Here is a 26,896-nt window from a genome sequence, read left to right as displayed (position 1 = left end):
TTTCAATCAGTATAAACAAACGAATTATCACTGCACGTCTGCTATAAGATTAGTCAGGACAATTAGTTGGGTTTCTGTGTGTAGAGTATCATGACTCTGTGCTTTGGTCCCTGTGAGCAGAGCGATGGGAAAGTGTAGGGGTGTGAGTCCCCAAACAATCCACACCTCTCCACAATAACATTGGAAAAGAGATAAAATGGACAGCACAACTAAAACCTTCTTGATAGTAAAACATATACTTGATGACAGTAAAGCTATAACATTTTAACCTAGTAGGCTAGGTAAAAAAAAGAAATATTAAGAGACACTCCAAATTCTTCCCTGAGTGTCAACTTTCAGAATTCATGGCTAAGTCCTCTAGAACATGACAACGAAGTTGCAAACACTGCAAACATTGCTTACAGCAGCTTTAAGAGGCGTCTTGCAGAACAAGGCAGAACAAGTGAATGTTTTGATAGAAATCCATGTTCCATTCACCTCACCATTTTGTATGTTGTGATTCTTATGAAGTTTAGAGTTATATCAGCTTGATAACTAGCTTACACACTAACACTCTAGTAGCCAGCTAGCTTGCAGATTAGATGACAAAAATATTCAGCATATATGGCCATCAGAAGGTGTTGAAAATGGAAAGCATTTCTTAAGAAAGAAAAGTTCAGAAGTCATGATATAGTGTATGTCTAAATGTTTGTGTGTGTGTGTGTCTATATATGTTTTTAAATGACCTAAAAAGTAGAACTACTTTAGAAATTCTTGCACAAGGGCTCAGCCTGAAATTCCTTTAAGAAACATTTCCAAAAAAGGCAGCATTTTGGAAAGGCCAACTGAGCTAATGAAGCAAAAATGTATTGAAATAAACAACAGATTTTTAAAATGAGGAAAGAGGAGAAAAAAACTGACATTAAAAAGTATTTTTACTCAATCTCATCATCCTCTTCATCACTATTTCAGTCTTGCTGTTCTCACGGAACAGATTCATGAGGTTGCCCAATTTACGACATCCAACTTTTTTTTTTTGTTTGTGGACAGATAATGAATGGAAAAGGTCAATTATAGCACTCGACAATTACAAGGACAAAAAACTACCATTACTCATTGTTGGTTCACAGGCCAGTGGTGTATTTTAGAATACAAAATGAGGTCCCTTAAAGTGTGTGTGATGCTATGATATGAGACAGGTAGCTTCAGTGTAATGTAAAATGTGAAAATTAACCAGAAATACAAAGAAAAAAGATGATCTAATAAACTGTTACCAGGAAAACAGATATCACAAGCATGTGCATGTTAGCAAATAAAACAGATCTTTATTTGAATTAAAATGTGTGTATTTAGTGAATTGGTCATGAAGTGGCCAGATGTGAAATCAGGGTATGTACATAGTCCTCATTAGACAATGGCAAATGAAGTTGTGAATCCCGTTTCTGAAGTCTCTTTTCTTTTCTTTATTTTTTTAGTTAAATTCAGTTAAATACAATACAATTCTTGTATTGCATGAACTATACTGTCTACTTGGATATTTTACACAGCAGTGGGGACATTTATATTAGCATTTTATTAGAGGATTAAAGGGAGTTTATGGGATTCAAAAGTAAAAATGAAGTATTTATGTAAAAAAGTAAAGACTGTTTTTAGGCTGTTTCAGAACCATGGTGCAGAATAATTTTAGCAAAAATAATTATATATAATTACACATAATAATTCAGTTTAGTTTTCCACTCAAACAGAGAAACTTATCTTTATTTTAAGCAATTTCTTTTGTTCAATTTAGTTTAGTTTTTTTTTTTTTTTTTTTTAAATAATAGTACTTTTTTCCCCTGAAATGTTTTATGTGCCATAATTACTGACCTGTAAGGAATATTTAAAATAAATGCTTCCAAAATGTCATTCATTCTGGAAAACAAATTGTCATTAGGTCTCCATCCCTTAAATGCTGTTACATTTAATCATGTCCTGTTACCCCTGAAGTATAACTATAAGGTTGCAAACAGGTAAAATCCCTTTGACATCCATTGCCATGGGAAACCAATAAAGAATTAAGGCTATGTTTACAAAATGTTTACCATGTCTGAGACAGTTAGAAATCTGCCAATCTGACCCTTGAGCACACTGTTATTCCACCATGAAATAGGGGGGCAATGTAAAAGAAGCCTGTTGTAATTAATTACTTGATTGTTTCGGTGGTCAAATTTCAAAATCAACCATTAAATGCCACATCCATGACAACTGTTTCAGGAAAGAAGCTCTTCCTGACACAGCAAAAATGTTATAAAATGGAGTGCCTGAATCTCACCAAGCATCATTAAAAACACAGTTGCCATTCTTTTGAGTCAGATGAAACCAAAATGTAACTTTTTGGTCATACACACGTCACATACACACATGATCATCAGCATGTTTGGTGACAAAAAGGGACTGTGCACATGGAAAATCACTTGATACTCAGTGCCAGTTCCCACTTGGGAAAACCTTGGGATCAGTTACCTTTCCATTACACCTTTCTGTGTTTTTCCAGGCTCTGAGTACAACGGACTTCAGCATTGTCCCGTGCAGCTCTACAGCTTTGATCTTAACACTTAATGCTGTTTGTATTTAAGACGCATTTGTATTTGAACACGTCTACCTTCTCACATTGCAGTGCTCAAGCACTCTATAAGAGCTCAGGAGAAAACCAAAGCAGATCATACGTCACTAGAATGAAGCAGGACATTGCTTTTGTTGAAAGTGCTTGGAGTGATGATCCAAGCTTCATCAGTAATTCCTCTAGGCTCAGTTGAACTGTGGGTAGTCCAGAGATGATGAGCCCTGCGACTGGACCCTAAAGACCACAGACCGAAACATGTTCTTGCCTGAGAGAGAGATTATCATCATAGATGCTTCTTTGAATTGTTCTGCAACAGGTGTTCACCTGCTTTGGACCCTGTGCCTTATCATGTGTCTAGGATCTTGACCTTTCTTCACAGACTGTTGAACAGCAACTACCCTGAAGGTGTATGTGGTAAATCTCTCTTGTAATCTCTCTGGGGTACCAAAGGCTTATTATTTGTGTTTTTAAAGGAGGCAAGGCACCTCTGTCCACCACTCTCCCATAGGAGTCATGTAAGATCCTCCCTATGGGCCTATGCATGATTGACCTGAAGTAGACATCCCTGAAGACTGCCTACGTGCTAGCAATCACGTCAGCTAAGAGAGTTCGGAATTGGCTCTGAAGATAAGCTGCGCCTGGTGGCCAGGTGACTCTGGAGTTACCTTATGACTGAATCCAGGTTTTTCTGCCCAAGATCATATCACCTAACGTTGTGACTCAGTCTATTCTGCAGAACATTTCTTGCTGTGGCTGGTGTGATTTTTTTTTTTGGACTGACTATTGGCAACCATTTGATCTTCAGACAAGCTGATTAATTTGCAATGGTTATAGGAAACACGGTGTTTCCTAATCTGAGATTAGCCCACAATTGTATGGGCATTATCACTTTAACCCTTAGATGGACTTAATGCCCAACTCCTACTGTGATATGCCAATCTACAAGGAGTTTCTCCTCCACATGAGACTTTTTCACACTTGCGTCTTTACCCAAGATTTTAGTACATTTGGTGAAGTGTGAAATCTGATCAGGGGTTCACTTCCACCAAACAGTGGTGTGCTCCATTACTGAGATATAAAACCAGACTTGCACAGGATTGGAGCATAATAATTAGCTCACATTTGTGGTATGAGCAAGAGTTTCATCATATGCCAGCCTTCATGGCTAAAAATCTTCTTATATCAAAAAATCGATGGCATCTAAAAATCACTGTTCTTCACGACCTGAGTGTCGGTATCAAAGGAAAACAATAAAAAACGACACACAGAAAAACGTAGTGATTCAAAAGTTATCCTTCTATGTGAAAGCAAATCTGCGATTATGATCTTCGACCCCAAACAAGCCCAGAATGGGTCCTGGGTGCAGGCTCAATTATTCGGGCCAAGTGTGAAAACACTGTTAGAGGTGTAACCGTCCAGAAAATTTGTGCTGCTGCTGCTACCTTGGGCTCCATGAACCTTCTCAGGATTTTACAAAGTCAACATCATCCCTCGCAGTGGTGTGAGTGTGATAATCGTCTCTGAGCATCTTTCTGCGCAGTCCTAGGGTCCTCGGGAACTCCTGATCTTTATGACATTGTTCGCAGATGTTATCCAGGCGGTATACACCGTGCCTGGGTCGTGATATTAGCACGCATTAATGCAACCTTATATACGCTAGTACATGTCCCTTTTTTTAGTTGTAGTGGACCTACAGTATCTCGCAGTGTTGACATCACTGTATAATAAATAAACATTAACATAGCAAAAAGAGTTTAGAGCATGTTTTTATTCCGGCTCAAATAAACACAGCCTAAGTTTCTGCAGAAAATAAAAAGAAGAATGGCCCACCAAGACTAGTTAAATGAGCACCAGTGTGTCGTATTTAAGTATTGGTTCAAGGAGGAGTCTTTATTTTCAGCATTTTCGATCGGTTGCACTTCCGCCACTTCCAAATGAGGTAAAAATGAAATATATGTAAAAGAGATTTGAAACGATGAGTATTACCATATGGCCAAACTTACATTTCTGAAAGCAATATATGACTCACAGCTCCCTTAGCAGTAGTATGGTAACATTTCCCCCTCATACAGGGCATAACACAATGGCATCAGCTAGTGGTTATGATCAACAATATGGGCACATGCAGTGCAAAAACAAGCACGCACACACGCACATACATACATCCACATACACACAGCATTTAGGCGAACGCACATACATAAACACTTTATATGTACACATAAAAATACATCAGTGCATTGCGTACGAGGAAAACAAAAATTATACAACTGTGACAGAAATCAGCAAATCTCCTCCTTCACAGTGTTAAAGCCTGGCTCAGGGACACATCGACGAGAGTCAACTGAAGTTCAGTCTTGCGGTGTCGCTCGCTTTATACATGTATATGTGGTAGTTACATTTATAAAATCCTGTTATTGCTAAATAAAACAGAAAACAAAAACATCTTAAATCAATTTTACATCTGTACAGTACGGTAGAGACTGGAATGTACTTGAGTTTTGAGCAGAAAGGTGAACCGAGGGAACGCTGATCGACAAGACCTCAGAGTTCGATGAATAGGTAGGCTGAAAAGAGTTCAAGTTACACTTCCGAGGTCTAAAAGCCATTTTTTTCCCCTCCGTGTCTTGAGAGACTGTATTGTGTTCAAAAGTTCAACAAAGGGGCCCAGGAAATTTCTTGGATCAGAAAATGCACATCCACAGGACACAGATGAGGTAAAATTAACAGCGCAGGAAGAAAGTGTGTGTGCAAAAAAGCGAAGCCAACACAAACAATAACATGATGTTTGTCACAATTCCATATAAAAATGCTAATTACAAGAGTACCTTAAAACATTAAAGGCACCTTCCATGGAGATGGAGGACTAAATAAAAGTGGTTTGGTCTTAAGTGCATCAACAGGTTAATAAATCTATACGAGGCCATCAGAGTTAAAAGCCTTAACCTGACTGATACATGTAAGGTACTGTTCCGTTTTTTTTTTTTTTGGCAAGTGAAATGTATTTTTTTTTGTGGTTTTCATTTCTTTGACCCAAATTTTGGGAAAGCAGCAATAACCCTTTGAACAGCCTATGACGTTATGCATAATAAATCTACTCATATGCACAAAATCACAACGACAACGCATTGTAGGATGAGTTATGACTTATGAGAACGCGGTAATTATGAGAAGTCGAACTACATAAATGCATTATAAATGCAAGATGGTTTATGCATAGACTCACCATGCAACATACTGACCACCTAGAACACTAATTATGATTATTTCTCAAAATATCCAGAGAGAAATCAGCAGGAAGACACACTGAGGGCTTTACAGATAAGTGTCGCGTATTTACAACATAACACGAGTGGTCGCATTTGTTTGGACGAATACATTTACTTGGAAATTACGCCTATTTGGTTTACTAGGTGTCTCTATTTAGCTAAAACCCTTACACATACGTCTGAGACCTCGGATAGAAATGTTTGGATTGTATGCCTAAATGAGGAGAAAATCTGTCTGTGTTCTTCAGTCACTTCGTGTCGCTGTGTTTCGAACCCCCACATGTCAAAAGTTTTGTACAAATGGTCATTTGATTGTCAAGATTACCACAAGAAAAAACAAAATCATAAAACATATATAAATATAAAAATATCTGTGAACATAATTTCCTTCGTTCTCACTTATTTGAAAGAATTTGGCTGAGCAAACACTGTACATGTATGTGGTTTACTTAAAGAAAAAAATAAAACCAAAACAAAATAAACGAGTAAAACCAGAAGAAAAAGGCGCAAGGAGGCGGTGGCAGGCTGATTAGACGGGACAGGGCTGTTTGGGTCGGTCAGCCTTCATGTCGATGCACACTGTCTCTGAAATACTCTGCTGTAATGATGGACGCTGATCCTTTTTTCCGTTTCGTTGACTTTAAATAACATCGACCGCATGGCTATATAGTGAAAATATACATTCCAATGTTTATATAGAGCTATCCTAAAAATACAAATGTGCAAAAGTTGTAAACAAAATGAGATCCTCCAGTGGCAGGGGGGAGGAGCCTGGGCCTGGCCACGCCCTCAGAGCCTTGTAGGCTCCTCATCGCTGTCGCTGCAGTTCCCACAGCAGTCCTGAAGGGGGGCAGGACACACGGAAAAGTCAGACACTATACATTCTAGTGTACATCCAGAAGCTACAGAAAACTTCACCACATAAATGATTCATTTTTCAATATGTAGAGCCACCGTACAAGACTCTGGGAATGAGCTGTTACTATAGAAACGATATAGTAACGTATTAGAACGAGGGCATTAATATTAACCTGTTGTTCAGGTTACAGCCGGAACTACTGTCCGAGCCGTGCTGTTAAACGTAAACAGTACACACCATCTGATCAATCTTTAATCACAATATTTTATCACGTGATTGTTATGTTCGTTACGTCGCAGCGGTAGTAATCAGCCGTGCTCACCTGTCTCCCAAAGAGTCTCTGCAGCAGGCCCTGTTTGGGCGGAGGAGAAGGCTGTCCTCTCCAGTCCAGATCCGGGGGCACGGATCCGTCCAGATTCAACACGTTCAGTTCTTTGAAACACTCGGACTCTATCATCTGAGAGGAGGCACACAAACACACGTCCGTGGTCAATGCCATGTCCATTATCAGATTTACGAATTTGAAGATCTGCCTTGTTAGTCCTAGAAACCTCTTTTTCATCTAAAACCATAAAAAAATGACCAAAAAATTGACTTCCACTTTGATTTTATGGCCTGTTATTATCTTTGCAGCTTCTGCCAACATCTGTCCCATTTCTCCCAGGAAATGGAAGTGTGATGAATGTGTGGTTCTTTCAGTGGGTTATTTTTCTGGGTCAAAATGTGCTTTGTTTGTCTCAGGGCAGAATTTGGTGCAAACAGCAATGAATTAGAGTTCATTACTGTGTGTTGTTCAAGTCTTAGATCCAAAAATACTTGATGCTACAGTTAAATGTCATTCTGTTTTTCTGGTGGACTTTTATTACTTTAAAAATTTCCCTTTGGGTCTCCTGGGAAGGTGTAGGCCTGCAATTGTACTCAGAAATCTGGCTGGTCAACTATCAGCCTTAACTCAGAAGCACATCAGCGCCCTGATTTACCACTGCAAAAAAAATTATATCTGATTAAAAATATAGGCAAATTCAACTAATATTTCTCTTTATTAGATTTTTTAAAACAAATACAATATTATTAGGCCTATTTCTGGATTTTTTTTGCTCATTTCAAGCTTGAAATTGTCTTTTTCAATTGGAAGATAATTTAGCTTATTTCAAGTGTTTCAAGCTAAATGATCTGCTAATTGAATAAGACCATTTAAAGCCTGAAATTGTGAAAATGTGTCTAGAAATAATGTATAATAATGGTCTTAATCTCAGAGAAATGACATTTTTGAATAACATTTCCTTTTTTTTTTGCAGTGTGTGTAAAAACATGCACAGATTAATACAACACAAAGGCAGGTATTAAATTTGCAGAAAAATTACTCTATTCAGTTGTATCTCAGAGTAACGAAGTGTCTCAAGGTATGATGCCGATGCTAAGAGCAATCAACGATCCTGTGAAAAGGTTACTGAACAGAACACGCACTCTCGTATTTTTGTTTACAGTTTTGATGTGTATAATATATCATCTTAACGTGCTTAATTACGCACGTGTGTGGTAAGTTTTGGTTTACTCTGAACTTGTCACAGCTATCAAAGAACATTTATCTTGCACACAATGTACCTCATTTAAATATCACTTCATCCTTGGGTTTTTTTTTTTGCTAGTTTATATATGAGGTCATTTAAGCAATTATTCTTTTTGAAATATGCATTTGGAAGCATGTAACACACAAAATGGCAGCTGTATGAAAAAAAAAAAGCCAGTGGCCTTGTTAGTAAAGATATAACAAGAAAAGATTGTTACTGCTGTCTCTGTGATAGTAATGACTGTTTTTTTTTTTTGATAGAAGTCCTAATAATAGAAACATGATCCTTTTACGTTTTATAAAATACAGAGGAGATACGGATTAGCTATATGGACTCAGTAAAAACAGAGCAGCTACACATGAGCCAGAACATAATATAGTTAATTTAAAGGCAGCACTCTGGCAATTACAATACAAATACACCTTTCTCTTCAGTTTAGACCCCAAGCTTTAGCTTAGCTCAGCTAACCTTGGAGGAGCTAGCTACTGAGCTGTGCTGCAGGATGAATCCTAAATCATTTCCTTTAGGCATTATGATGCATTACACAGAATGTAGGAGCCATTGTTGTGCATGTACATAGGGAGCAGAAAGCCATTTGGGATTCAGCCTACTCTCAGGCCTGATGATCACTGTTACCATAGAAACAGCTGTAAATATGGTTGTCCTTGTTATAGAGAAATAGTTGGAGCAACATGAAATACATGAAGGTTGCTGTTTTTTTTTTTTTTTTTTGGCATTACTGAAGCGACAAACTATTTACACCGCTTTTGTCCAATTTTAACTGATCACTGTTTAAAACGTCATGTCGCTGATCCGTTTCGGTTTTACGCACTAGGTCTCGACGCAATCAAGTAAGATAGGAGCATGGTCTGGTAAAATTGCACAGGAGCATCTCCAAGATGGCGGCCCGAGTGGACAGACTTTAGTATTCGGGCTTTGGGAGCTCTCACCTCGTTTTGCCAGGGGATGGGCACGCTGCCTGTGGACACTTTGCTGTAGAAGGAGTCATCTTTGGGCTCAAGCTCCACCCCCTTCACAGTGGAGAACTGCTCGATATCCAGCACGTCCTTACAGTAGATGGCCTGAGGCTGAAGGTGCGAAAGGAACAAAAGGATCAAAGTTTTAGCATGAATATAACTATGGAGGAAAAAATTTTGGCAGATCCCTAATGTAAGGCTCAAAAAAATATGAAAGTTCTTTATTACAGGGCATCAGTTTTAATGAAAAGGCCGAATACTGACGCAAATAATTCATTAAACTTCCATTTTATCAGTTTTTCCGTCATAAGGATGTAATAGATTGTGTGCTCACATAAATCTGCATTAACAGTGAAAGCCTGTGAGAAAACACTGAGATTGTAACCACATATGACCCAAGGCTAGTATATATCTAAATAAAGAAAAGAAGAGGGCCAAGGACTGATCCCTGAGGAACACCCCAAATAACAGTAGCAGTGGCAGGTTGGTGTTTTGCATAGCAACAAAATTACGTATGTTAGATAGGATCATAAACAGACAAGAGCTAAATTTGTAACGAGATTTATGGTATCCCAAACAAGCACTGTAATAATAATAGGAAGCAGAATAAGAACTAGATGGAGTTTCCTGAAGGCAAATCCACACTGCTAGCAAAGAGCTGAGAGAAAGTTGAAAAGAAAGTTTTTTTAAAAAAAGGAAAAAAAATAACATCCAAAGATTGTTAGTATGTTGCTAGGGTTTATGATCTGTTGTCTATATATAGTTGAAAGAATGGTGACTGATGAGCTAAATAACAAACTATATCATTCGAGCATGACTTTGAGATTCCTCTCCTATTTAGGGGAACAGCTCTTATTTAAGCGTCCTCTCCATGACAGACTTACATCGGGAATAAAAGGGGCTTCCAGCATGCCGGCTTCCAGTCGTTTGAAGTTGATAGAGCGGAAGATCGGGTGAGCCTTCACCTCCGAGGCACCTCCCTGACAGCCAAGCCTCTCATTGGGGTCTTTGGCCAGAAGCTGTGGGATCAAAGATGTGAACAGAAACTTTTTAATAACCACCTTTCTATTCCGATTAATCTCATTATGAATCACAATTCTCATTAGCATGATCAGTTCTACATTTCCTGTACCACTTTTCATACCAGTCCCAGACACTTCAGTCTGTCTCTCTCTCTCTCTCTCTATCTATCTCACACACACACAATTTGAATAAAACTGCACCTAGCTAGCTGATTAGCTGCCAGCTCTGATATTATTTTCAGGCCATAACAATCAGCAACTTGCCAGCATGAGGGCCCGGCAATCACACACTAAAATGCTCTTGAAGGGCTCCATGTGATTTCTTTCTTAAAACAAGGACTTTGGTAATCAGGAGGAGCACACAGAGTTCTTTATGCTCCCTTTTCTTTTTCGAGTGATGAATTTCGTGAATAATCGGGTTTTACGAGAAGAATCGGGCAATATGTACCGTACACAACTGGTATGATTTGACTTTATGGTTTGATGTAGTACAGTATACAGTTAGAGAAGAGTAATGATTTACAATCGCACTATCCGGTGTCACCCAGATGAGCATGGGTTCCCTTTCGAGTCTGGTTCCTCTCAAGGTTTCTCAAGGGAGTTTTTCCTTACCCCCGTCGCCTCTGGCTTGCTCATTAGGGATAAATTTAAAGTTTATATCTGGATTTCCGTAAAGCTGCTTTGTGGCAATGTCCACTGTTAAAAGCACTTTATAAATAAAACTGAACTGAATTTTATCGAGGGCAAGGTGTATAAGGAGTGTAAGGAATGTCAGGGAATGGCTGACCATTTGGCAGAGGGACTTGGCATCCTCCGAGAACTTGCTGGAGTACTCCTCGGCCACCTCTTTGACGAGTCGCTCCACCTCCTCGCGCTTGATTTTCTTTTTACGCTGCTGGAAGGGTGACTGGCCCTCGATCATCTCGTACAGCAGACAGCCCAGAGCCCACCAGTCCGGACTAAACGTGTATCGCTCGTTCTTCACCACCTCTGGGGCTGACATGCAGAACAACTCCATTAGTAGATACCAAATCACACATTTAACCATGCTCGGAGTCTTTTCTGTGTGATATCTTTAACATAGCAGATCTAGTTCAACTCTCATTAATGATAGGAAACCCTTCTGTGCAAGAAGAGACCTCCATTTACTGTATAAAGCTATTCAGGAAGCTGCCATTGAACATTAAATTGCCTCTATGACTCTGTTACTTTCAAACGGATTACTTGGCGGAATAACTGACGGATGCGATCAATGCATTAATGCTTGATGACGTTCCGATTCATTCTGACCTGGGAAAGACCTAGAACAAACTTCACAGGGTCTCGAAACCAAACACTTTTTTAATAAAATAATAAATTCCTTATGAACCTACTACCTACTAATAAATACCCTACGTAAGCCACTGTATTTTGTCGTGTTTGTTTTTTGACTTTAATGTCTTCTTTACTCATATTTCTCCATGTTTTTAAATTCTATTTTTTTGTGACTTTACATTATTATAAAGCACAGCTTCCTTGTGTATTATTTTTCCAAGATTAAGCAAAATGAACCTGGCAACAGGCAAAACAATAATAATGTACAAGGGCAGGATATGATGTTTTAGGAACTTCAGCTGTGTCTGAGCTGGATTTAGATTTAATATAATAATGGATCTCAGTGTTATATTTTATTTTATTTACTTTACAGGACATAATGCAGCACATAATGGCGCTGCATAACAATTGAAAACAAGAGCAGGGAAAAAAATTCCCTTATCAATAGCTTAAAATCTGATAACGAGATTAACTACACTAGTGTTACACATTTCTGCAAGTCATTCCATGATGAACGAGTGCTATAACTAAAACTAAATATGACTGAAATATGATCTGAATGGAAATTGCATGTTGTGTTCACAATATTTGCAACAATGAAAATAGATACAAGGTAAGTTGACCAAGAATTGCCTTATATACAAAAATACTCTCCATGTCTTCATAATGTTCCACTTAAATGATTACAGTCATTAATAAATATTTAAAATATTTAGAGATATTCAGATGTAGGATGTTTCCTGACCTATTAGTCTGTTTGCTTTGTCCTAATTCAAGATGAAACTTGATTCTTAACACTTTATGTTTTCCATTTAGAAAAAAAAAAAACATTGCAGAGGGTGTGTCAGAAAAGCCAGGGATGGCAACGTCCTTGCACAAGTCTGTCACTTCTTGTACATATTGTGCAATTTGGGTTGAATCATGGTTCCATAGAAGCAGTACACTGCTACTTAAATGAGCTGAACTGAAGGAAAAGCAGGCCTGGCAGAGAAACATTCTCTGACTATTAACGCAGCAACATCTCTTCTTAAATGTGTTCGGTTTCTGCATTTATCAGAAAGGTAAAAACTGTAAAAGTTGTGATTGCATAAGTATTCACCCCCATTGCTGTGAAAGTTGTTTTTTTTTCCAAAAAAAAGACTTAGTTACACAGTCAAATTTCTAGCTTGCTAATGAAGACTTGCATCTCATTAGCAGATTTTTATCAGCAGTTGAGTTTATGGCCTTGAGTTTATTGCCCCCAAGTGGAACATCAGTCTTTTTTTCCAAATCTTTCAACTGAATTACAATCCAGAAGACAATTTTATTTAGAACACGTATTTTAAATTCATTAGAACCTTTATCGAGATTTTATACGTTGGACATCTCTGATTTAAGAAAAAAAAACGTATAAGTTCAAGATTTAACCTTTAAAGTAAGCTTGCGATGAACAAAGTTCTATATTTCAAAACTCGTTCTTACCCATGTACCCCACAGTGCCTACGCGCCCTTTGATTGTCTGGCCCTCTGGTACATGCACAGCCAGGCCCAGGTCTGATATGCGAATGTGACCTGAGGAAAAAAATAGTGAGTTGTGTCAGTACATGACAAATATTATGACGTAATAACTTGCTTAATCCTTCTTGTTCCCAATATGACGCTGCAAACGAACATCAGGATTTGTCTGAGTCATACATTTTATTGCACTGATATCTATAAGTCATGGTGGTCATAAATACTGCATATGCATCTCTATTAAGCTTATGCTCTCTGTATCAGGATCTGTGAATTACTCTACACTTTGAGGTTAGAGAATGAGTTTAGATGTGTTGCTATATATTGTTATAAAATATTTTACATCACAGACAATCCTGCCACCTGCTAATATCCGTGTCTGGCTGGTATATCCAAATAAAACCACCATGACGTAATGACTACGCAAGAACTATCCAGGGAATCATATTCACAGACACCGGTCGCTTCCAGGGAGGTCATTACACTCCTCTTTTTAGCAGCTGTGCATCTTTTTAGCAATGTCCCTGCTTGACTTGCTGCTCACTGAAGCCACATGGAGGATCGAATGTTGGAAACGAATCTTCAGAGACGTCCCCAGAGATGGCCCGACTGCCACCGTGATGGCCAAGGGCAGGACGCACGCTGTCAGCTCGCGGCTGGACAGTGTTGTCAAAATACATCGGTCTAGCAGGATCTAAGATGAAATATAGTGTACTCTACTCCCTCTTGTGGTGTGTTCACGTAACAGATTGGAATTGAACAAATGCTAGACGCTGTTATTTCTTTAAGACCTTCTTTAAGCAACTGTCCGCAGCAATAAAAAAAACAAGACCTGAAGTTATAGATAATAGATCCAGAAATGCTTTCTGTAAGACAAACATATGGAATAGAGAAAGTGCTGAATATTTACCATGGTCATCTAGCAGGATGTTTTCCGGTTTCAAATCCCTGAGAAGAAGCAAAAAAAAAAAAAAAAAAAAGAGCGAGGTTAAAATATATTTTCCTGAAATGAATGAGTTTGGAGGATGGAAACACGGCGGACCTGTAGACTATCCTCTCTCGGTGCAGGTCCTCCAGGCCGCAACAGATCTCAGCAGCGTAGAACACGGCTCTCTTCTCGTCAAACCCAGCTTCACCCATGTGATAGATGTGAAACTTCAGATCTCCTCCGTTCATCAGCGTAAGAACCAAGCACAGCGCGTCTTTCGTCTCGTAGGCGTACGCCAGACTCACCTTGGTAAGAAAACAGGACAGTTATCAGTGAGGGTTCCCCATTTTCTTCCTAATATGGTCATCTTCCAATTCCCACCCACCATCCAGCTCTCCCCTATCATACAACAACTACCTACCTCTGAAACTTTTCAAACTGCTGCTCATAACACACTCAGATGAAAGTGCTATCCGCCCTCTTCCGCATACATAAGCTCACAGAAGCCTAACGATTGGCTAATGTTGCTGTGATTGACAAGGGAGAGAGAGTACGCCCCTCCCACCCAGAGAACATGGCTAATTTTGCTCTCTTGGACTCAAAGCCACAGATGGCTGTGACATTGCTGGGATCCGAACTTGCGATCTCCTGACAGCTAAACATGATAATAAAATTAGCCTACAAGAAAGCTAATTTCATTGCTGGTCTGATTGTTTTCCTATTGAACCCTGGTGATTTCATGGAGTTCCCTACCCTCTTACATAATGATACATTTTTGCTGATTGGATATGTATTAATGTATGCAGCTAGAAATCTTCAATGTCAGCTCAGTTTTTTTTGTCTGAGCTATCAGTTTCTTAATTCGTAGTTGCTTATTGGACAAAACTCTACTCCTTATTGACTTTCGCAAATGTTTTCATTTGGCATGTACGTGATATGGCCCAAAGTTCTCCCTTTAATAATATCCTCCACTCTTCTGGGAAGCTTTCCACTAGATGTTGGAGCGTGGCTGTGGGGATTTGTGTTCATTCAGCTACAGGAGCATTAGTGAGGTCAGGCACTGATGTTGGGATGTCGAGGAGGTCTGGGGTTCAGTCGGTGTTCCAGTTCATCCCAAAGGTGTTCAGTGGGGTTGAGGTCAGGGCTCTGTGCAGGACACTCCAGTTCTTCCACTCCAACCTTCACACACCATGTCTTCATGGAGCTCGCTTTGTGCACAGGGGCATTGCCATGCTGGAACAGGTTTGAGCCTCTTAGTTCCAGTGAAGGGAAACTGTAACACTACAGCATTCAGAGACGTTCTATACAACTGTGTGCTCCAAACTTTATGGCAACAGTTTGGGGAAGAAGCACATATGGGTGTGACAGTCAGGGTCCACGTACTTTACCACAAAATGAAAACTCTGCAAAAATCAATAAGAAGTAGCCTTTCGTCTGCTAGGCAACTTCAAATAAAACCTGATAACTCAGACACAAAATCCTTGGGAAGATCAGAAAGCACTTATGGGTGTGACGGTCAGGTGTCCACAAAATTTTGGCTATACAGCTCACATATCTTCAAAATGAGAACACTGCGTTCGAGTTTTACTGATTTTTATTTTTACTACTCTCCTTTTTAGCCATTATCAGATCTGTTTAGGGAGATAATGTTATCTGATTTTGTTATCTGTCAAGTTGTAAAACAAATGTTCTGGAAAAAGACAAAAGTTACATAAAACATAAATCATAACAAAGAGGAGAATATTTATGTCGAATATGGAAATACTTCATACGCATTATATAAACGGTTACATGTTAATGCTAACACCAATCTTAAATGAACCAATTCAAGGACTCTGAAATGAAGTGAGGCCATGTTTTGCCCTCGGTATGATCCAAAGAGATAACAAAGTCTCACAAACTTCAAGAGAACTACTTGTGCATTTTTCAAGGTCAAAGCAAAAGCCAAAAGTAAATACTTACGACAAACCGGCTGTTGACTTTTTCCAGAATCTGCTTCTCGTTCAGGGCCATGGACTCGCCTTTTCTCTTCTTGATGCGTTTCTTTTCTAGCTTCTTGCAGGCGTACATCTTCCCCGTTGCCCGTACCTGGCAAGCACAGACCTTGAGTACAAAAGAAATTAGAGGGAAGTGGATGAGTCCATGCACTGGAAAGTCTTTTGTGGTCATTAATGTCTGTCAAAGTTCTTTAAACAAAATGAGCACGGAAGCGCAGCAACACAGGAAGCCACTTACAGCTAAGCACAGTATGGAAGAAAATATTTCAACGTAGTACCATTTTGCCTCAGTTTATGCACTAGGACACATCTAGGATATAACTCTCTCAAAAGATATTAATAGAGTAACAAAGACAATACTACAGTATTATAGTCTTTAGATTAGCTAGTGCTTCTACAGACGCTAGAGGTACTTTTTGGGGTGTATAAAGACTTTTACATGTGCTTTATGCATGACATATATAGTAGATTCCTATATGCTTACACATTTGACACTAAATACAGAAGTGAAACTCACCTCACCAAACCCGCCCTTTCCCAATACCCTGTACTGACGGAATGTGTTTTTTGTGACTGGCTGTCTGTTAAAGAGAGAAAGACAACATCACTAGCTATCGTTATCATATATCAGGCTTTATAAATACCAAATGTAAAGATCATGACCATGAATTTCATATCTGCATTCAAACACATCAATTTTATAGGCAAAGAAAGTGCAGGAAAGTTAAAGTACGGTTTAAGCTCCAAATTTCTTTCTTGTTTATTCTTTCTGAATAACTTCAGGCTGGATTTCATCCAGGCTCGCTTTTTCTTGCTTTTAGGCCGAAGCCTGAAGATATGTTTCGGGGGAAACAAATGCAAATAAACAGCAAGGTCCTGGGTTCACATCTGGTTTGCATAAGTGCCAGCTTCATAAAGGACCCAAAGGAATTATATAGAGCTTCTCAGGAACATTAAAAGGAATTAATGTCACATCGTTTCCATTGTACGAAATGCCCACGAGACCAAATTTGCAACAAACAATGAGGAGAGGAATTAAGTTTAAAGTCAGTGCTGTTAGCGTTTCAGAGAGCATTCAGGAAGTCACTCGCTAACATTAGCTGAAGAAAGCTGAGGGACACGGTTGTACCTCTCGAGCCATTTCCACTGTAGGAAGCGGTTGAAGAAGATGCTGTCGAGGTAGTCTGCGAAAGGGGCCACGCTCAGGTAGTCATGGATCAGTCTAGAGCACACACACACACACACACACACACACACACAGAATGAAGAAATATTTGGGATTGGTATCAACTAACACATAAGTGCAAATAAAAGTTTTTTTTATGTCTTGTAATGGAGACTTACTTGGTGCACTCCATGAAAAGCTCTTTACACGCCTCTTGTTCCAAGCGCTCAGCGCATTTAGAAACCATCTCCTCCGCCACCTCGGGTACGTGGTCCTCTGACTGCACACGCACATCACACACACACACACACACACACACACACACACACACACATACACATACACACACACACACACACACACACACACACACACACACACACACACACACACACACACACGTCTTACTTGTGAGGACCTTCCATTGACATAATTATGAATGCGGCTAATTAATGCTATGTTTAAATCCAAATCAAACCCCAACCTTAACCTCAGTAACCAAAAGGAAACCTTTTGGCTCTTTTAGTTTTATAAATAAAATAAAGATTTATTTTTTTCTTTAAATAAAGAAAAGAAAAGAAAAAAAGTAGTTTTCCTCATGAGGATAAGCCAAATGTCCCCACAAGTCAAAATTGTTAGATATTCCTACCCTTGTCAAGACATTTTGTCCCCACACACACAAAATAAAACACAGAACAGATTACTTCAGTGTGTGCATGCACTTTTGCTCAGTGAATCGTTTAAGTCAGAGTTTACTGGAGTCATAAATAAATACCTTTGGATTTAAATACTTTTCAAGGAGCTCCTGTCCACACACCTTCCTCTTTTCGTCTGGGGTTACTTCATACTCAGCCTACAAATGAAATGAAAAGAAAAGACTGGTCAATTTTACAGAAGAGTGGAAATGTGCCATGTGCCAAAAACACCTTCACACCTTAAAAAGCTAACAAGAACATCATGAACATCATGAACATCAAGAACATCAAGAACACCAGGGACATACAGGGAAGTTAAGATTAAAAAAATACATATATATATATATATATATATATATTTTTTTTTTTAAAAATGGCATCCAAACATCTTTTGCAGTTTTGGATTTGTAACAAAGAAGCATGACGCAGACCTGAAAGCCATTCATGCTACGGCTAGGAAATATGATAAGTTGTGTCACGATACACTTTTCTTTTCTGAGCTATCATTTTCTGAGATATCACAGCTACCAAACAGGAAGAGTGAAGGTAAAGACATACTTCCTCCAAGACCAGACATCGTTTTGAAATGCTGCTCACGCTTGCTCACAGGGCAGAGTAACACACTCGGAGGAAAGAGCTATCTGCCCTCTTCCACATATCTGAGCTCACAGATGCCTGTGATTGGCTAGCGTCGCTGCAATTGAGAAAGAGACGCACAGAGCACGGCCAATTTGGCTCTTTTGCCTCCCGACGGGATTCGAACTCGAATTATTTAACAATCACAATCTGATTGGGTGCAGCTGATTTGATGTTACATTTTTTTCTATGAATTCTTTTAAAAAGAATTAGCAGAATTTTTACTTCTCCTGCTTTTCAGTGTTTCTTAGCAAATCTATGATCCTATGATCCTATGACCCTATGACCTATGATCCACATCATTCATCATGATCTACATTCATGTATCGTAGAAAGGTCTTCAAGTATCACAATGTAATATTTTTGTCATATCATCCATCTCTACTTCATCTTCTTCTTTTCTTCACATTTCCTGCACAAAATGTCAACGTGGCTTCACAACTTCCTCACCCGTCGACTACAAACAAAGGTTTCTGCACATGCTCAACCACAACAAAGCCACACTTGTCCCCAAAAAGATTTGTACCTTGCTCGAGCTCAACCAAATCTGCAGGACATCCGGAGCGCAGTCTCTGATTCAAGCTCTGATTAGATAAACTCAATCAGGATGAAGATCACACTGAAGAGCTTCACTGCTGGACTAACACACGCATGCCTTTGGTTAGTGGGTCAGTTCGTTTACATTTGGAAAGCACCTCGATGTGAAGACACGTTTCATGTTTACCATCACAGCTAATACAGTTTCTTATCACAAGCTGGCAGCTACTCTGGGAAGCAATGAATAGCGAATAGTGGTTTGTGTGTGGGTGGAAGCTAGCAGGCAAAAAATGATATTTACATACAGATGTAGCTCAGAAGATTCAGACGAGCTTCAGCTCTTGCTTGGGGCTGGGCAGTGTGACAACAACACACTTCGGGCTGTGCTGTTATACGAAAATAATTCACACCAGGGTGGTGTGATACAACCTAACACAAAGCCTGATACTGTTTCTCTTATGGTCTTATACTACGATTTATACTACAGCGATTTGCTAACTATTTTTTAATTTATTAATGAATGATTACTTCATGATTTTTAACTGTTTATAGTTACATTTTTTATGGAACATCTGTGAGGCAAGTGAGTTCCTGTTATTGCTTACATTAAAGCAAACTGACCGTTAAAAAGCACCGACGCTGGAGACTCCTTCCGTAAACGGTACATAAACGTCTCCTAACGGAAAACTTCCCCACATCAGCTCATTCACAGGGACGTGTACGGCGGACGCTCCACCTAATCTAAGACTAATAATAAAAAATAAAAGAAAACTTGGTGTAGTTTTACGAAGAGAAAAGTATAATCGTTGATGTGGTGACGTTTAGGATCCACACTGAGGTGGTCACGGTAAATCTGCTTCACACTGTGGGGTCCCATCACACCACCCCAGCGTGGATTATTTTCCTATAACAGCATGGCCCGAAGTGTGTTATTCCTTACATAGGTTAGGCTACAGTCAAGTCAAGTACGTTTCCACAGGGCTGTGTGCTGAGCCCAATCCTCTACTCCCTCTTCACTCATGATTGCACACCTGTGCATGGCTCTGACTCCATAATCAAGTTTGCAGATGACACCACGGTGGTAGACCTGATCAGTGGCGACGATGAGACGGCCTCCAGGGGTTCAGCACCTGGCAGCGTGGTGTGCCAACAACAATCTTGCACTCAACACCCAGAAGACCAAAGAACTTATTGTGAACCACCAGAAGACAAGAAGGGGCCATATACACACACACACACACACACACACACACACAGACACACACACACTCACACACACACCCACCCCCATCCAGATCGATGGGGTCGAGGTGGAGCGTGGGACCAGCATCATGTTCCTGGGTGTCCATATTTTTTTGCACATTACATTATGCTGCTACAATATTTATTATACTGTACATAGGCTGCTACTTCTTATGTTTACACTATTTCAGCTGCTTACTCTTTTGTACTCTTGTACTTTTTGCACTATTCTCACTGGATTCACTGGTCGGAGCTTGTCTATCCCAGTGGTCACTGTACTGTCTTGTGCTGTCTGCACTTGTGCATTTTATGTATAAATTTATGTAGTCCCTTGTAGTTCTGTGTTGTTCTGTGTTTGTCTTATGTAGCACCTTGGTCCTGGAGAAACGTTGTTTCGTTTCACTATGTACTAACTGGCTGTATATGGTTGAAATGACAATAAACTCCACTTGACTTGACTTGACATATCTCTGAGGATCTTGACACTCCACATATCCACACTGAGCGCCTTTACTTCCTTAGGAGACTAAGGAAAGCTCACTTATCGCCCCAGATCCTACTGAAATTTTACCGTTGCACTATTGAAAGCATCTTAACAAACTGCCTCACAGTGTGGTGCAGCAACTGCACTGTCTGATATCAGAAGGTCCTCCAGCGGGTGCTGAAAACTGCCCAATACATCACAGGTGTCCAGCTACCTTTTGTCAAAGATGATCTTCACAAACGCTGCTTACGGAGGGTGAGAAGTATAATCAAAGACACCTCTCACCCCAACCATGGTCTGTTTACTCCTCTACCATCTGGAAGACGCTACAGGAGTCTTCGCTGTCGCACTAGCAGACTCAGGAACAGCTTCTTTCCATCTGCTGTCAGCCTTCTGAATTCTGATCTCAGGTGCTGAAGTGTACACCCCTATTCTGACCCATGTTAAAAAACCTAATGGTCACCAGATACATACACCTCATTTCTCTGTACAATGCAACTTCTGTATTTGTACACCTTGTCATTCGCACTGAGCTGGTCTCTACTTTCTGTACCTCACACCTTGCGCATGTGTGTGTGTGTGTATGTGTGTGTATATATATATATATATATATATATATATATATGACATATTGCTATTTGCAGTTCTGGTTAGTTGCTAACTGCATTTCATTGGCTCTGTATCTGGTATATATCTATATCTATATATATATATCTATATCTATATCTACTCTGCACAATAACAATAAAGTTGAATCTAATCTAATCTAATCTAATCTAAAATATTCTTTTTTTCTGGAAAATGTCCACCAGCTGAGTTACAAGTGACCCTAGAGATTTTTAGTCGGAAAATCGTTGATCAATCTACCACTTATAAGTATCGAACAGCAATTCCGAGACCTCCTACACTAGCTCCTTTCTGTTTTTAGTTTTTATAGCTTTACTATAGCTTTTCTCACGATTCAGTCATTGTCAATTTCCACTGCAAGTTCTCTCCTCTCACCATGACAGCAACCAGAGAATCAGAGAAGGTGACAGCTAACATGACATGTGAAACCAATGCATCTTTTAAAACAGCTGTTCCACGAAAGCGTCTACTCAGAAAATTGGGCCAGACACGATGGAATGTTTCGTCACGTTCATTTTTTTTTTTTTTTTTACCAACAAGGACACAGAACAAAGTCTATCTATCTAAAAAGATTTAAAAAATTATAACACAATGATACATAGACTGCTAATACATAATGATGCTAATACAAGTTATCTAGCTGTCTACCCACTAATAATGCTAAGTGATGAAAGTATGAAAGTTGATCCGAGACGACGAGCAGTCCTGACTTGTTTTGCAACATGATACATGATAGCAGAGCTTCACTGTTTACGGTTGAAACAATTTTCCTGCAGTTAGCTTTGTGCTTTGTATGTGTATAATGTTACACTATCACCATGGTAACCACGGGACTTTCATGGATGCCTGTTCCTGTTTATGGAAAGTTTTGTAATGAGGCAAGGAAAGATGAAGATTTGTTTAAGACCGTCGATTCTTTTCATCTGGACTATTAAGTCTTCATGGGAACACTGACCAACAAAACAAAAAAAACAAACAAAAAAAAAAGGTTTTTTCCCATTCCGCAATCTAAACCAGCGGTCACGGTCTTACCACAGCATCCAGAAACTTGACGCAGCGCCTCAGCTCCGGTCTGGTGTCGCAGAACTGGCGGAAGAGCATGCGCCCGATTGGCTGCCTCTCACACAGGCTGTTGTAGTCTTTTTCTGTGGAAGGGACACATGATGGGAAACGGTGAGTAAGTATGTAAAAAAGGAGGAGGCTTTATAGCACACACACATACACACACATACACACACACACACACACATTATGGTGGTGTATATAGTATATAGATGCGCAAAGCAAATGAGTAAATATCATTGCAGCCAGTCGATGAACACAATAAAAATCAATAGCACTCTCCTCTCTTCCTCTTCTCTCTGCCTGTAAAAGAAACCTCAGGGACACAACCATTACACGACTCCAAAGAAAAAAAAAAAAAAAGGATGTGAGCAGCAGCATCATCAACGTCGACGTCAGCATCCTACCGCAGGCCGTCTCCAAGCTTGACGGCTCGCTCCGTGCTTACGAAAGTTAGCGTAAAATGGAGCACATGTATGGCCCTGAATACTAGCACCTGCGTCTCAAAGTTTTAAAAAATGTTTGCAGCCGGTATCACCGGGGCACTCGCGAGTACACACTTTGACACCGCGCTCGGAGCTACGCTGGCGGTCCGTGCGGTAAGAGCGGCACGCAGCGGATCGGGCGCTGGAGGCGGATTTGCATGCGCTGCTCAGGTGGACGGTGAAAGGTTCCAGGGTTTTACAGAGGCAAATGGGAATGTGTGTGGGCCTACATCAGCTCAAGCGGCCGTGTGTGGGAGGCTGGTATTGATAGCAGCGCTGCATAAATATGTCGAAAGCTCTTGAGCCCTTCCTGCTCAGCTAGAACATCTACAGGTGCGAGGTTTTTTTTTCCCGCCGCCACTTTACGGCTCATGCACATGGCTCGCGTCAGACATCAGGACGCAAGGCGTTTGTTTTCTTCAGCGCAAGTTTTCCTATTTAGGAGTGTTTCTTTTGTGGGAATCTGCTGAAAATTAGATCCACTTATTGAAAGAAAGAATCTACACCGTGCCTAAGTACTTATTCGATGAGTAAATCTGAATCGTGATGATTTCTCCAAAATATTACTAATTAAAAAATACCGTTTAAACAGTTTAAACGTTAATAATTACATTTAAAGGGTGTCCTGACTTGCTCTGTCTCTCCGTCTGCCTGTGAGATGATAAAATCAAATCTGCAGCGAGGAAAAAAAGGACTCAATGTCATGAAGACAAATTGGAGGCTCATTAACAGTCGCTGTATACAACAGCCACATTGACTGAAGGCCCTTGGGCCCTTGCGTGGAAGCCGAGGGCCTATTACGGCTCGACGAGCGGAAATTTAATCTGTTCATATCAGACGCTAAAAGGTCAGCAGTTAGTCGTGTTTGTGCCTGGTAGAGATGTGATGGTTCTTAAGAACAACAGGACAGTAGTGGCTGTGTGGAAATGAAAGAATGAATGAATAAAAAACTTGCTTTAAAAAATCACTTGCATTACAAATGTAAGTATAAATATATATTAAAGAAAAATCAATCCTAACAAAAAAATACAATCAAGACTCTTTACCAAACAAAAAAATAATCTTTTCCATATCCAATTCCAATCTTTTCCATTTGGTACAGGATCAGATCCAATTCATTCTTTTTTTTTTTCTTCTGAGAACCGATCCAACGGTTTTTTGTTTTTTTTTTGGTATCAGCCCGAGACAGATGCTGGGTATCGGATCAGTGCCGTCTCTAATCATAACCCATGAAGAAAGATTAGGCAGTTCTTGTGACATGAAAAATTTCATATTGGCACATGCTTTTCTGCTTTTTTTTTGTCGCTAAATGTGGAAGCTGAAAGTTTCCTGATTTGCTAATCAAAATAGCAGCAGTGTTCTTGCAAAAGGGCTGAAATTATGCTTAAAAAAAGTTCTTAAGTAATGACTATATTCAGCAATAAAAAGAAACAACTACAACAAAAATATAAAAATGAAATAATTTGCTTTTTGCATGTAAAGCTTTACATGCTCTTAGGTACAGTGACGTGCTGTTTTCTAAGGCTGCGGTTCTCAGAGGTGGGCTCCGGGGTCTGTGAATTTCTGCTTTTGTTACGGTGGCATTAATCACAGCCCTCCACTATTAACGCTATTATTAATAATGTTAACTGGAATCTAATGACAGTTTTATTAAAAATGGGTTCTCTGGCTCCAATAAATTAGCAAAATATTGTAAAATATAAAATATTCAAAAAGATTTTTGGAATCATTTGTTTGTAAAATAAACCTGTACTGAGGGGGTCATTTATGTATGAGACAGTTTTTAGTAACTGACTTCCTGACTCACAGACTGACTTCCTGACTCACAGACTGACTTCCTGACTCACAGACTGACTTCCTGAGTCACAGGCCAAATTCCTGACTCACAGACAGACTTCCTGACTCATAGACTGACTTCCTGACTCATAGACTGACTTCCTGACTCACAGGCCAAATTCCTGACTCACAAGCCAAATTCCTGACTCACAGACAGACTTCCTGACTCACAGACAGACTTCCTGACTCACAGACAGACTTCCTGACTCACAGACAGATTTCCTGACTCACAGACAGACTTCCTGACTCACAGACAGACTTCCTGACTCACAGGCCAAATTCCTGACTCACAGACAGACTTCCTGATTCACAGGCCAAATTCCTGACTCACAGACAGACTTCCTGACTCACAGACTTGCCCACAGACAGTCTCGCCCACTGTTTCTAGTCTTGCCCTCAACTTCAAATGTATTGGGCTGAGATAGTTCATGAAACTGGCAACATCTTGTGTTGTCAGGTGAAGTTATTGGCTTTGTTGTTGAAGCTACTGATGGGTTTCCCCTGTATATAATCAGATTCCACCCAAGATGTTATGATATGATACGACACTGCTTCTGTTTCTACCTGAATGTGATCTGTGCCTCTTGTGTCTTTGATACTTGTGCATGTTCGCTTTGTTTGAGCTTGTATATATTAAAATACAATTTAAAAAAAAACAAAAAAACATGGTTCTTCCCTGTTAAAAGTTTGAGAAGCCGTGCTCTGAGGAAATCAGCCAAAAGATTTTTTTGGGGAACTCGATACAGTTCCCAGAAATCTAACTCATACTAATGTAGGAGGCATTAAATATGGCAAGAGAACATTTATATAAAAATGTAAGGAGGGTTTCTTAGACTTTTCCACTGTGCTGAATGTTAATCTTAATTTACAACAGTGCCAAAGGAGTAGAAGGAGGAAATGTGTCAGCCAGCGTAAACAGGACAAAGGAAAACCCATTAATGGGCAAAATTGCTGACCAGGTCCATTTATTACACAAAACTTATCAGGAATTTCCTAGTGTTATGCCACACACTGTAGCACAGGAAGAACACTTTATACAGGCAAAATATTCAAAGGAGCTCAAAATCACTTATCCATTCTGAATCCTAGAATATAAAGCAGACTCTGTTTTCCTGAACAATCAAGCCTTTAATGAAAAAAATAACACTTTTATTCAGAACCATCAAACAAAACTACTATGGAATTATATTTATAGCTTGTTTTGATGCTCACAGTGAAAAAAAAAGGCATCACATTGCAGCTCTGCTCCCTTCGGGCGCAATATAAGCCCCGCTAGAGGTTAACTGCGTGCCCTAGTTGGGCTAATTACGGACACTCTTATCCAGAAGGAAAAGTTTGATGTAGTGGCGCTGTCAAAGCGCCAAGACTCCAGAGTCTCCACTCCTACCTGCCAGTAACAAAGTGCCAATTGTGAAGATATCCATATGACATTCATGTTACAGGAAAAATAATAAGAGAAGCACTATCTTAGAGCTTTATGATGAAAATAACATGAGAGAGGAATTTAAAAGCAGAGGCATTTGAGGGGAATATAAACTATCCCCAAGGCAGCTGGTTTATTTTACTAAAGTGGCCAGTGGGCCTGGTTCTACTCTAAATAGCCGTATGGTTTTAACCCATGAACTTATGCTGCATTCGACGTTGAAGTCATAACTTATAATTCCTGATCTCCACCCAGGAAAAAAAAAAGAAAATGCTCGCTCAACTCGGAATTCCTACTCGGAAACGCAGGCTGATCTCCTTAACTCTGAGCTGAAATGAGAAAGAAATTGACATAATTCCAAGCAACAGCTTCCCACTTCCAAGGTAAGACGCATTATACTGTAGCTTGGAGCTCTGAATTTCTGACTTCTAACTAGGATAAAAAAAGAAAACGACCCCTCAACCTGGAATTCCGACTCATAAAGTCAGGAAGGCGTACTCAGTGTGGAGTTCAGCGCATGGCTTCTTGTCAACATCGTCAACAGTAAATAAAATAACACTTCATTAAAATAAATAAGTTCATAGTACTTCAGCACAATCTACACATTCCAGTAGACACATGATCTGGAAAATTTATAACACTGACCATACTGTTTTGAGAAAGCAAATACAGCATAACCCTCATGATCACTA

The 26,896-nt window shown here is 39.6% G+C and overlaps 1 protein-coding gene across 1 annotated transcript in view; it reads right to left on the bottom strand.

Moving 5' to 3' along the window:
- Positions 1-4,334: 4,334 nt before the first annotated feature.
- The window catches only part of grk6 (G protein-coupled receptor kinase 6), a 36,129-nt gene continuing 13,567 nt past the window's right edge, over positions 4,335-26,896 (bottom strand). Inside the window, exons 3-16 of the mRNA XM_034311242.2 lie at positions 22,431-22,543; positions 17,953-18,030; positions 17,357-17,457; positions 17,142-17,234; positions 16,530-16,593; positions 15,978-16,118; positions 14,130-14,320; positions 13,998-14,035; positions 13,055-13,144; positions 11,067-11,275; positions 10,142-10,276; positions 9,231-9,368; positions 7,032-7,166; positions 4,335-6,690 (exon numbers count right to left, since the gene is read on the bottom strand). Of these exons, the coding sequence (XP_034167133.1) occupies positions 6,640-6,690; positions 7,032-7,166; positions 9,231-9,368; positions 10,142-10,276; positions 11,067-11,275; positions 13,055-13,144; positions 13,998-14,035; positions 14,130-14,320; positions 15,978-16,118; positions 16,530-16,593; positions 17,142-17,234; positions 17,357-17,457; positions 17,953-18,030; positions 22,431-22,543 (1,577 nt within the window). The 3' untranslated portion in view covers positions 4,335-6,639. The remainder of the gene's footprint in view (positions 6,691-7,031; positions 7,167-9,230; positions 9,369-10,141; positions 10,277-11,066; positions 11,276-13,054; positions 13,145-13,997; positions 14,036-14,129; positions 14,321-15,977; positions 16,119-16,529; positions 16,594-17,141; positions 17,235-17,356; positions 17,458-17,952; positions 18,031-22,430; positions 22,544-26,896) is intronic.

The sequence above is a fragment of the Pangasianodon hypophthalmus genome, chromosome 15 (genome assembly GCF_027358585.1).
Source record: "Pangasianodon hypophthalmus isolate fPanHyp1 chromosome 15, fPanHyp1.pri, whole genome shotgun sequence".
NCBI classification, from domain to species: Eukaryota; Metazoa; Chordata; class Actinopteri; order Siluriformes; family Pangasiidae; genus Pangasianodon; species Pangasianodon hypophthalmus.
Note: the sequence above shows the minus strand (reverse complement) of the source record. Positions and strands in the feature narration are given on the sequence as shown.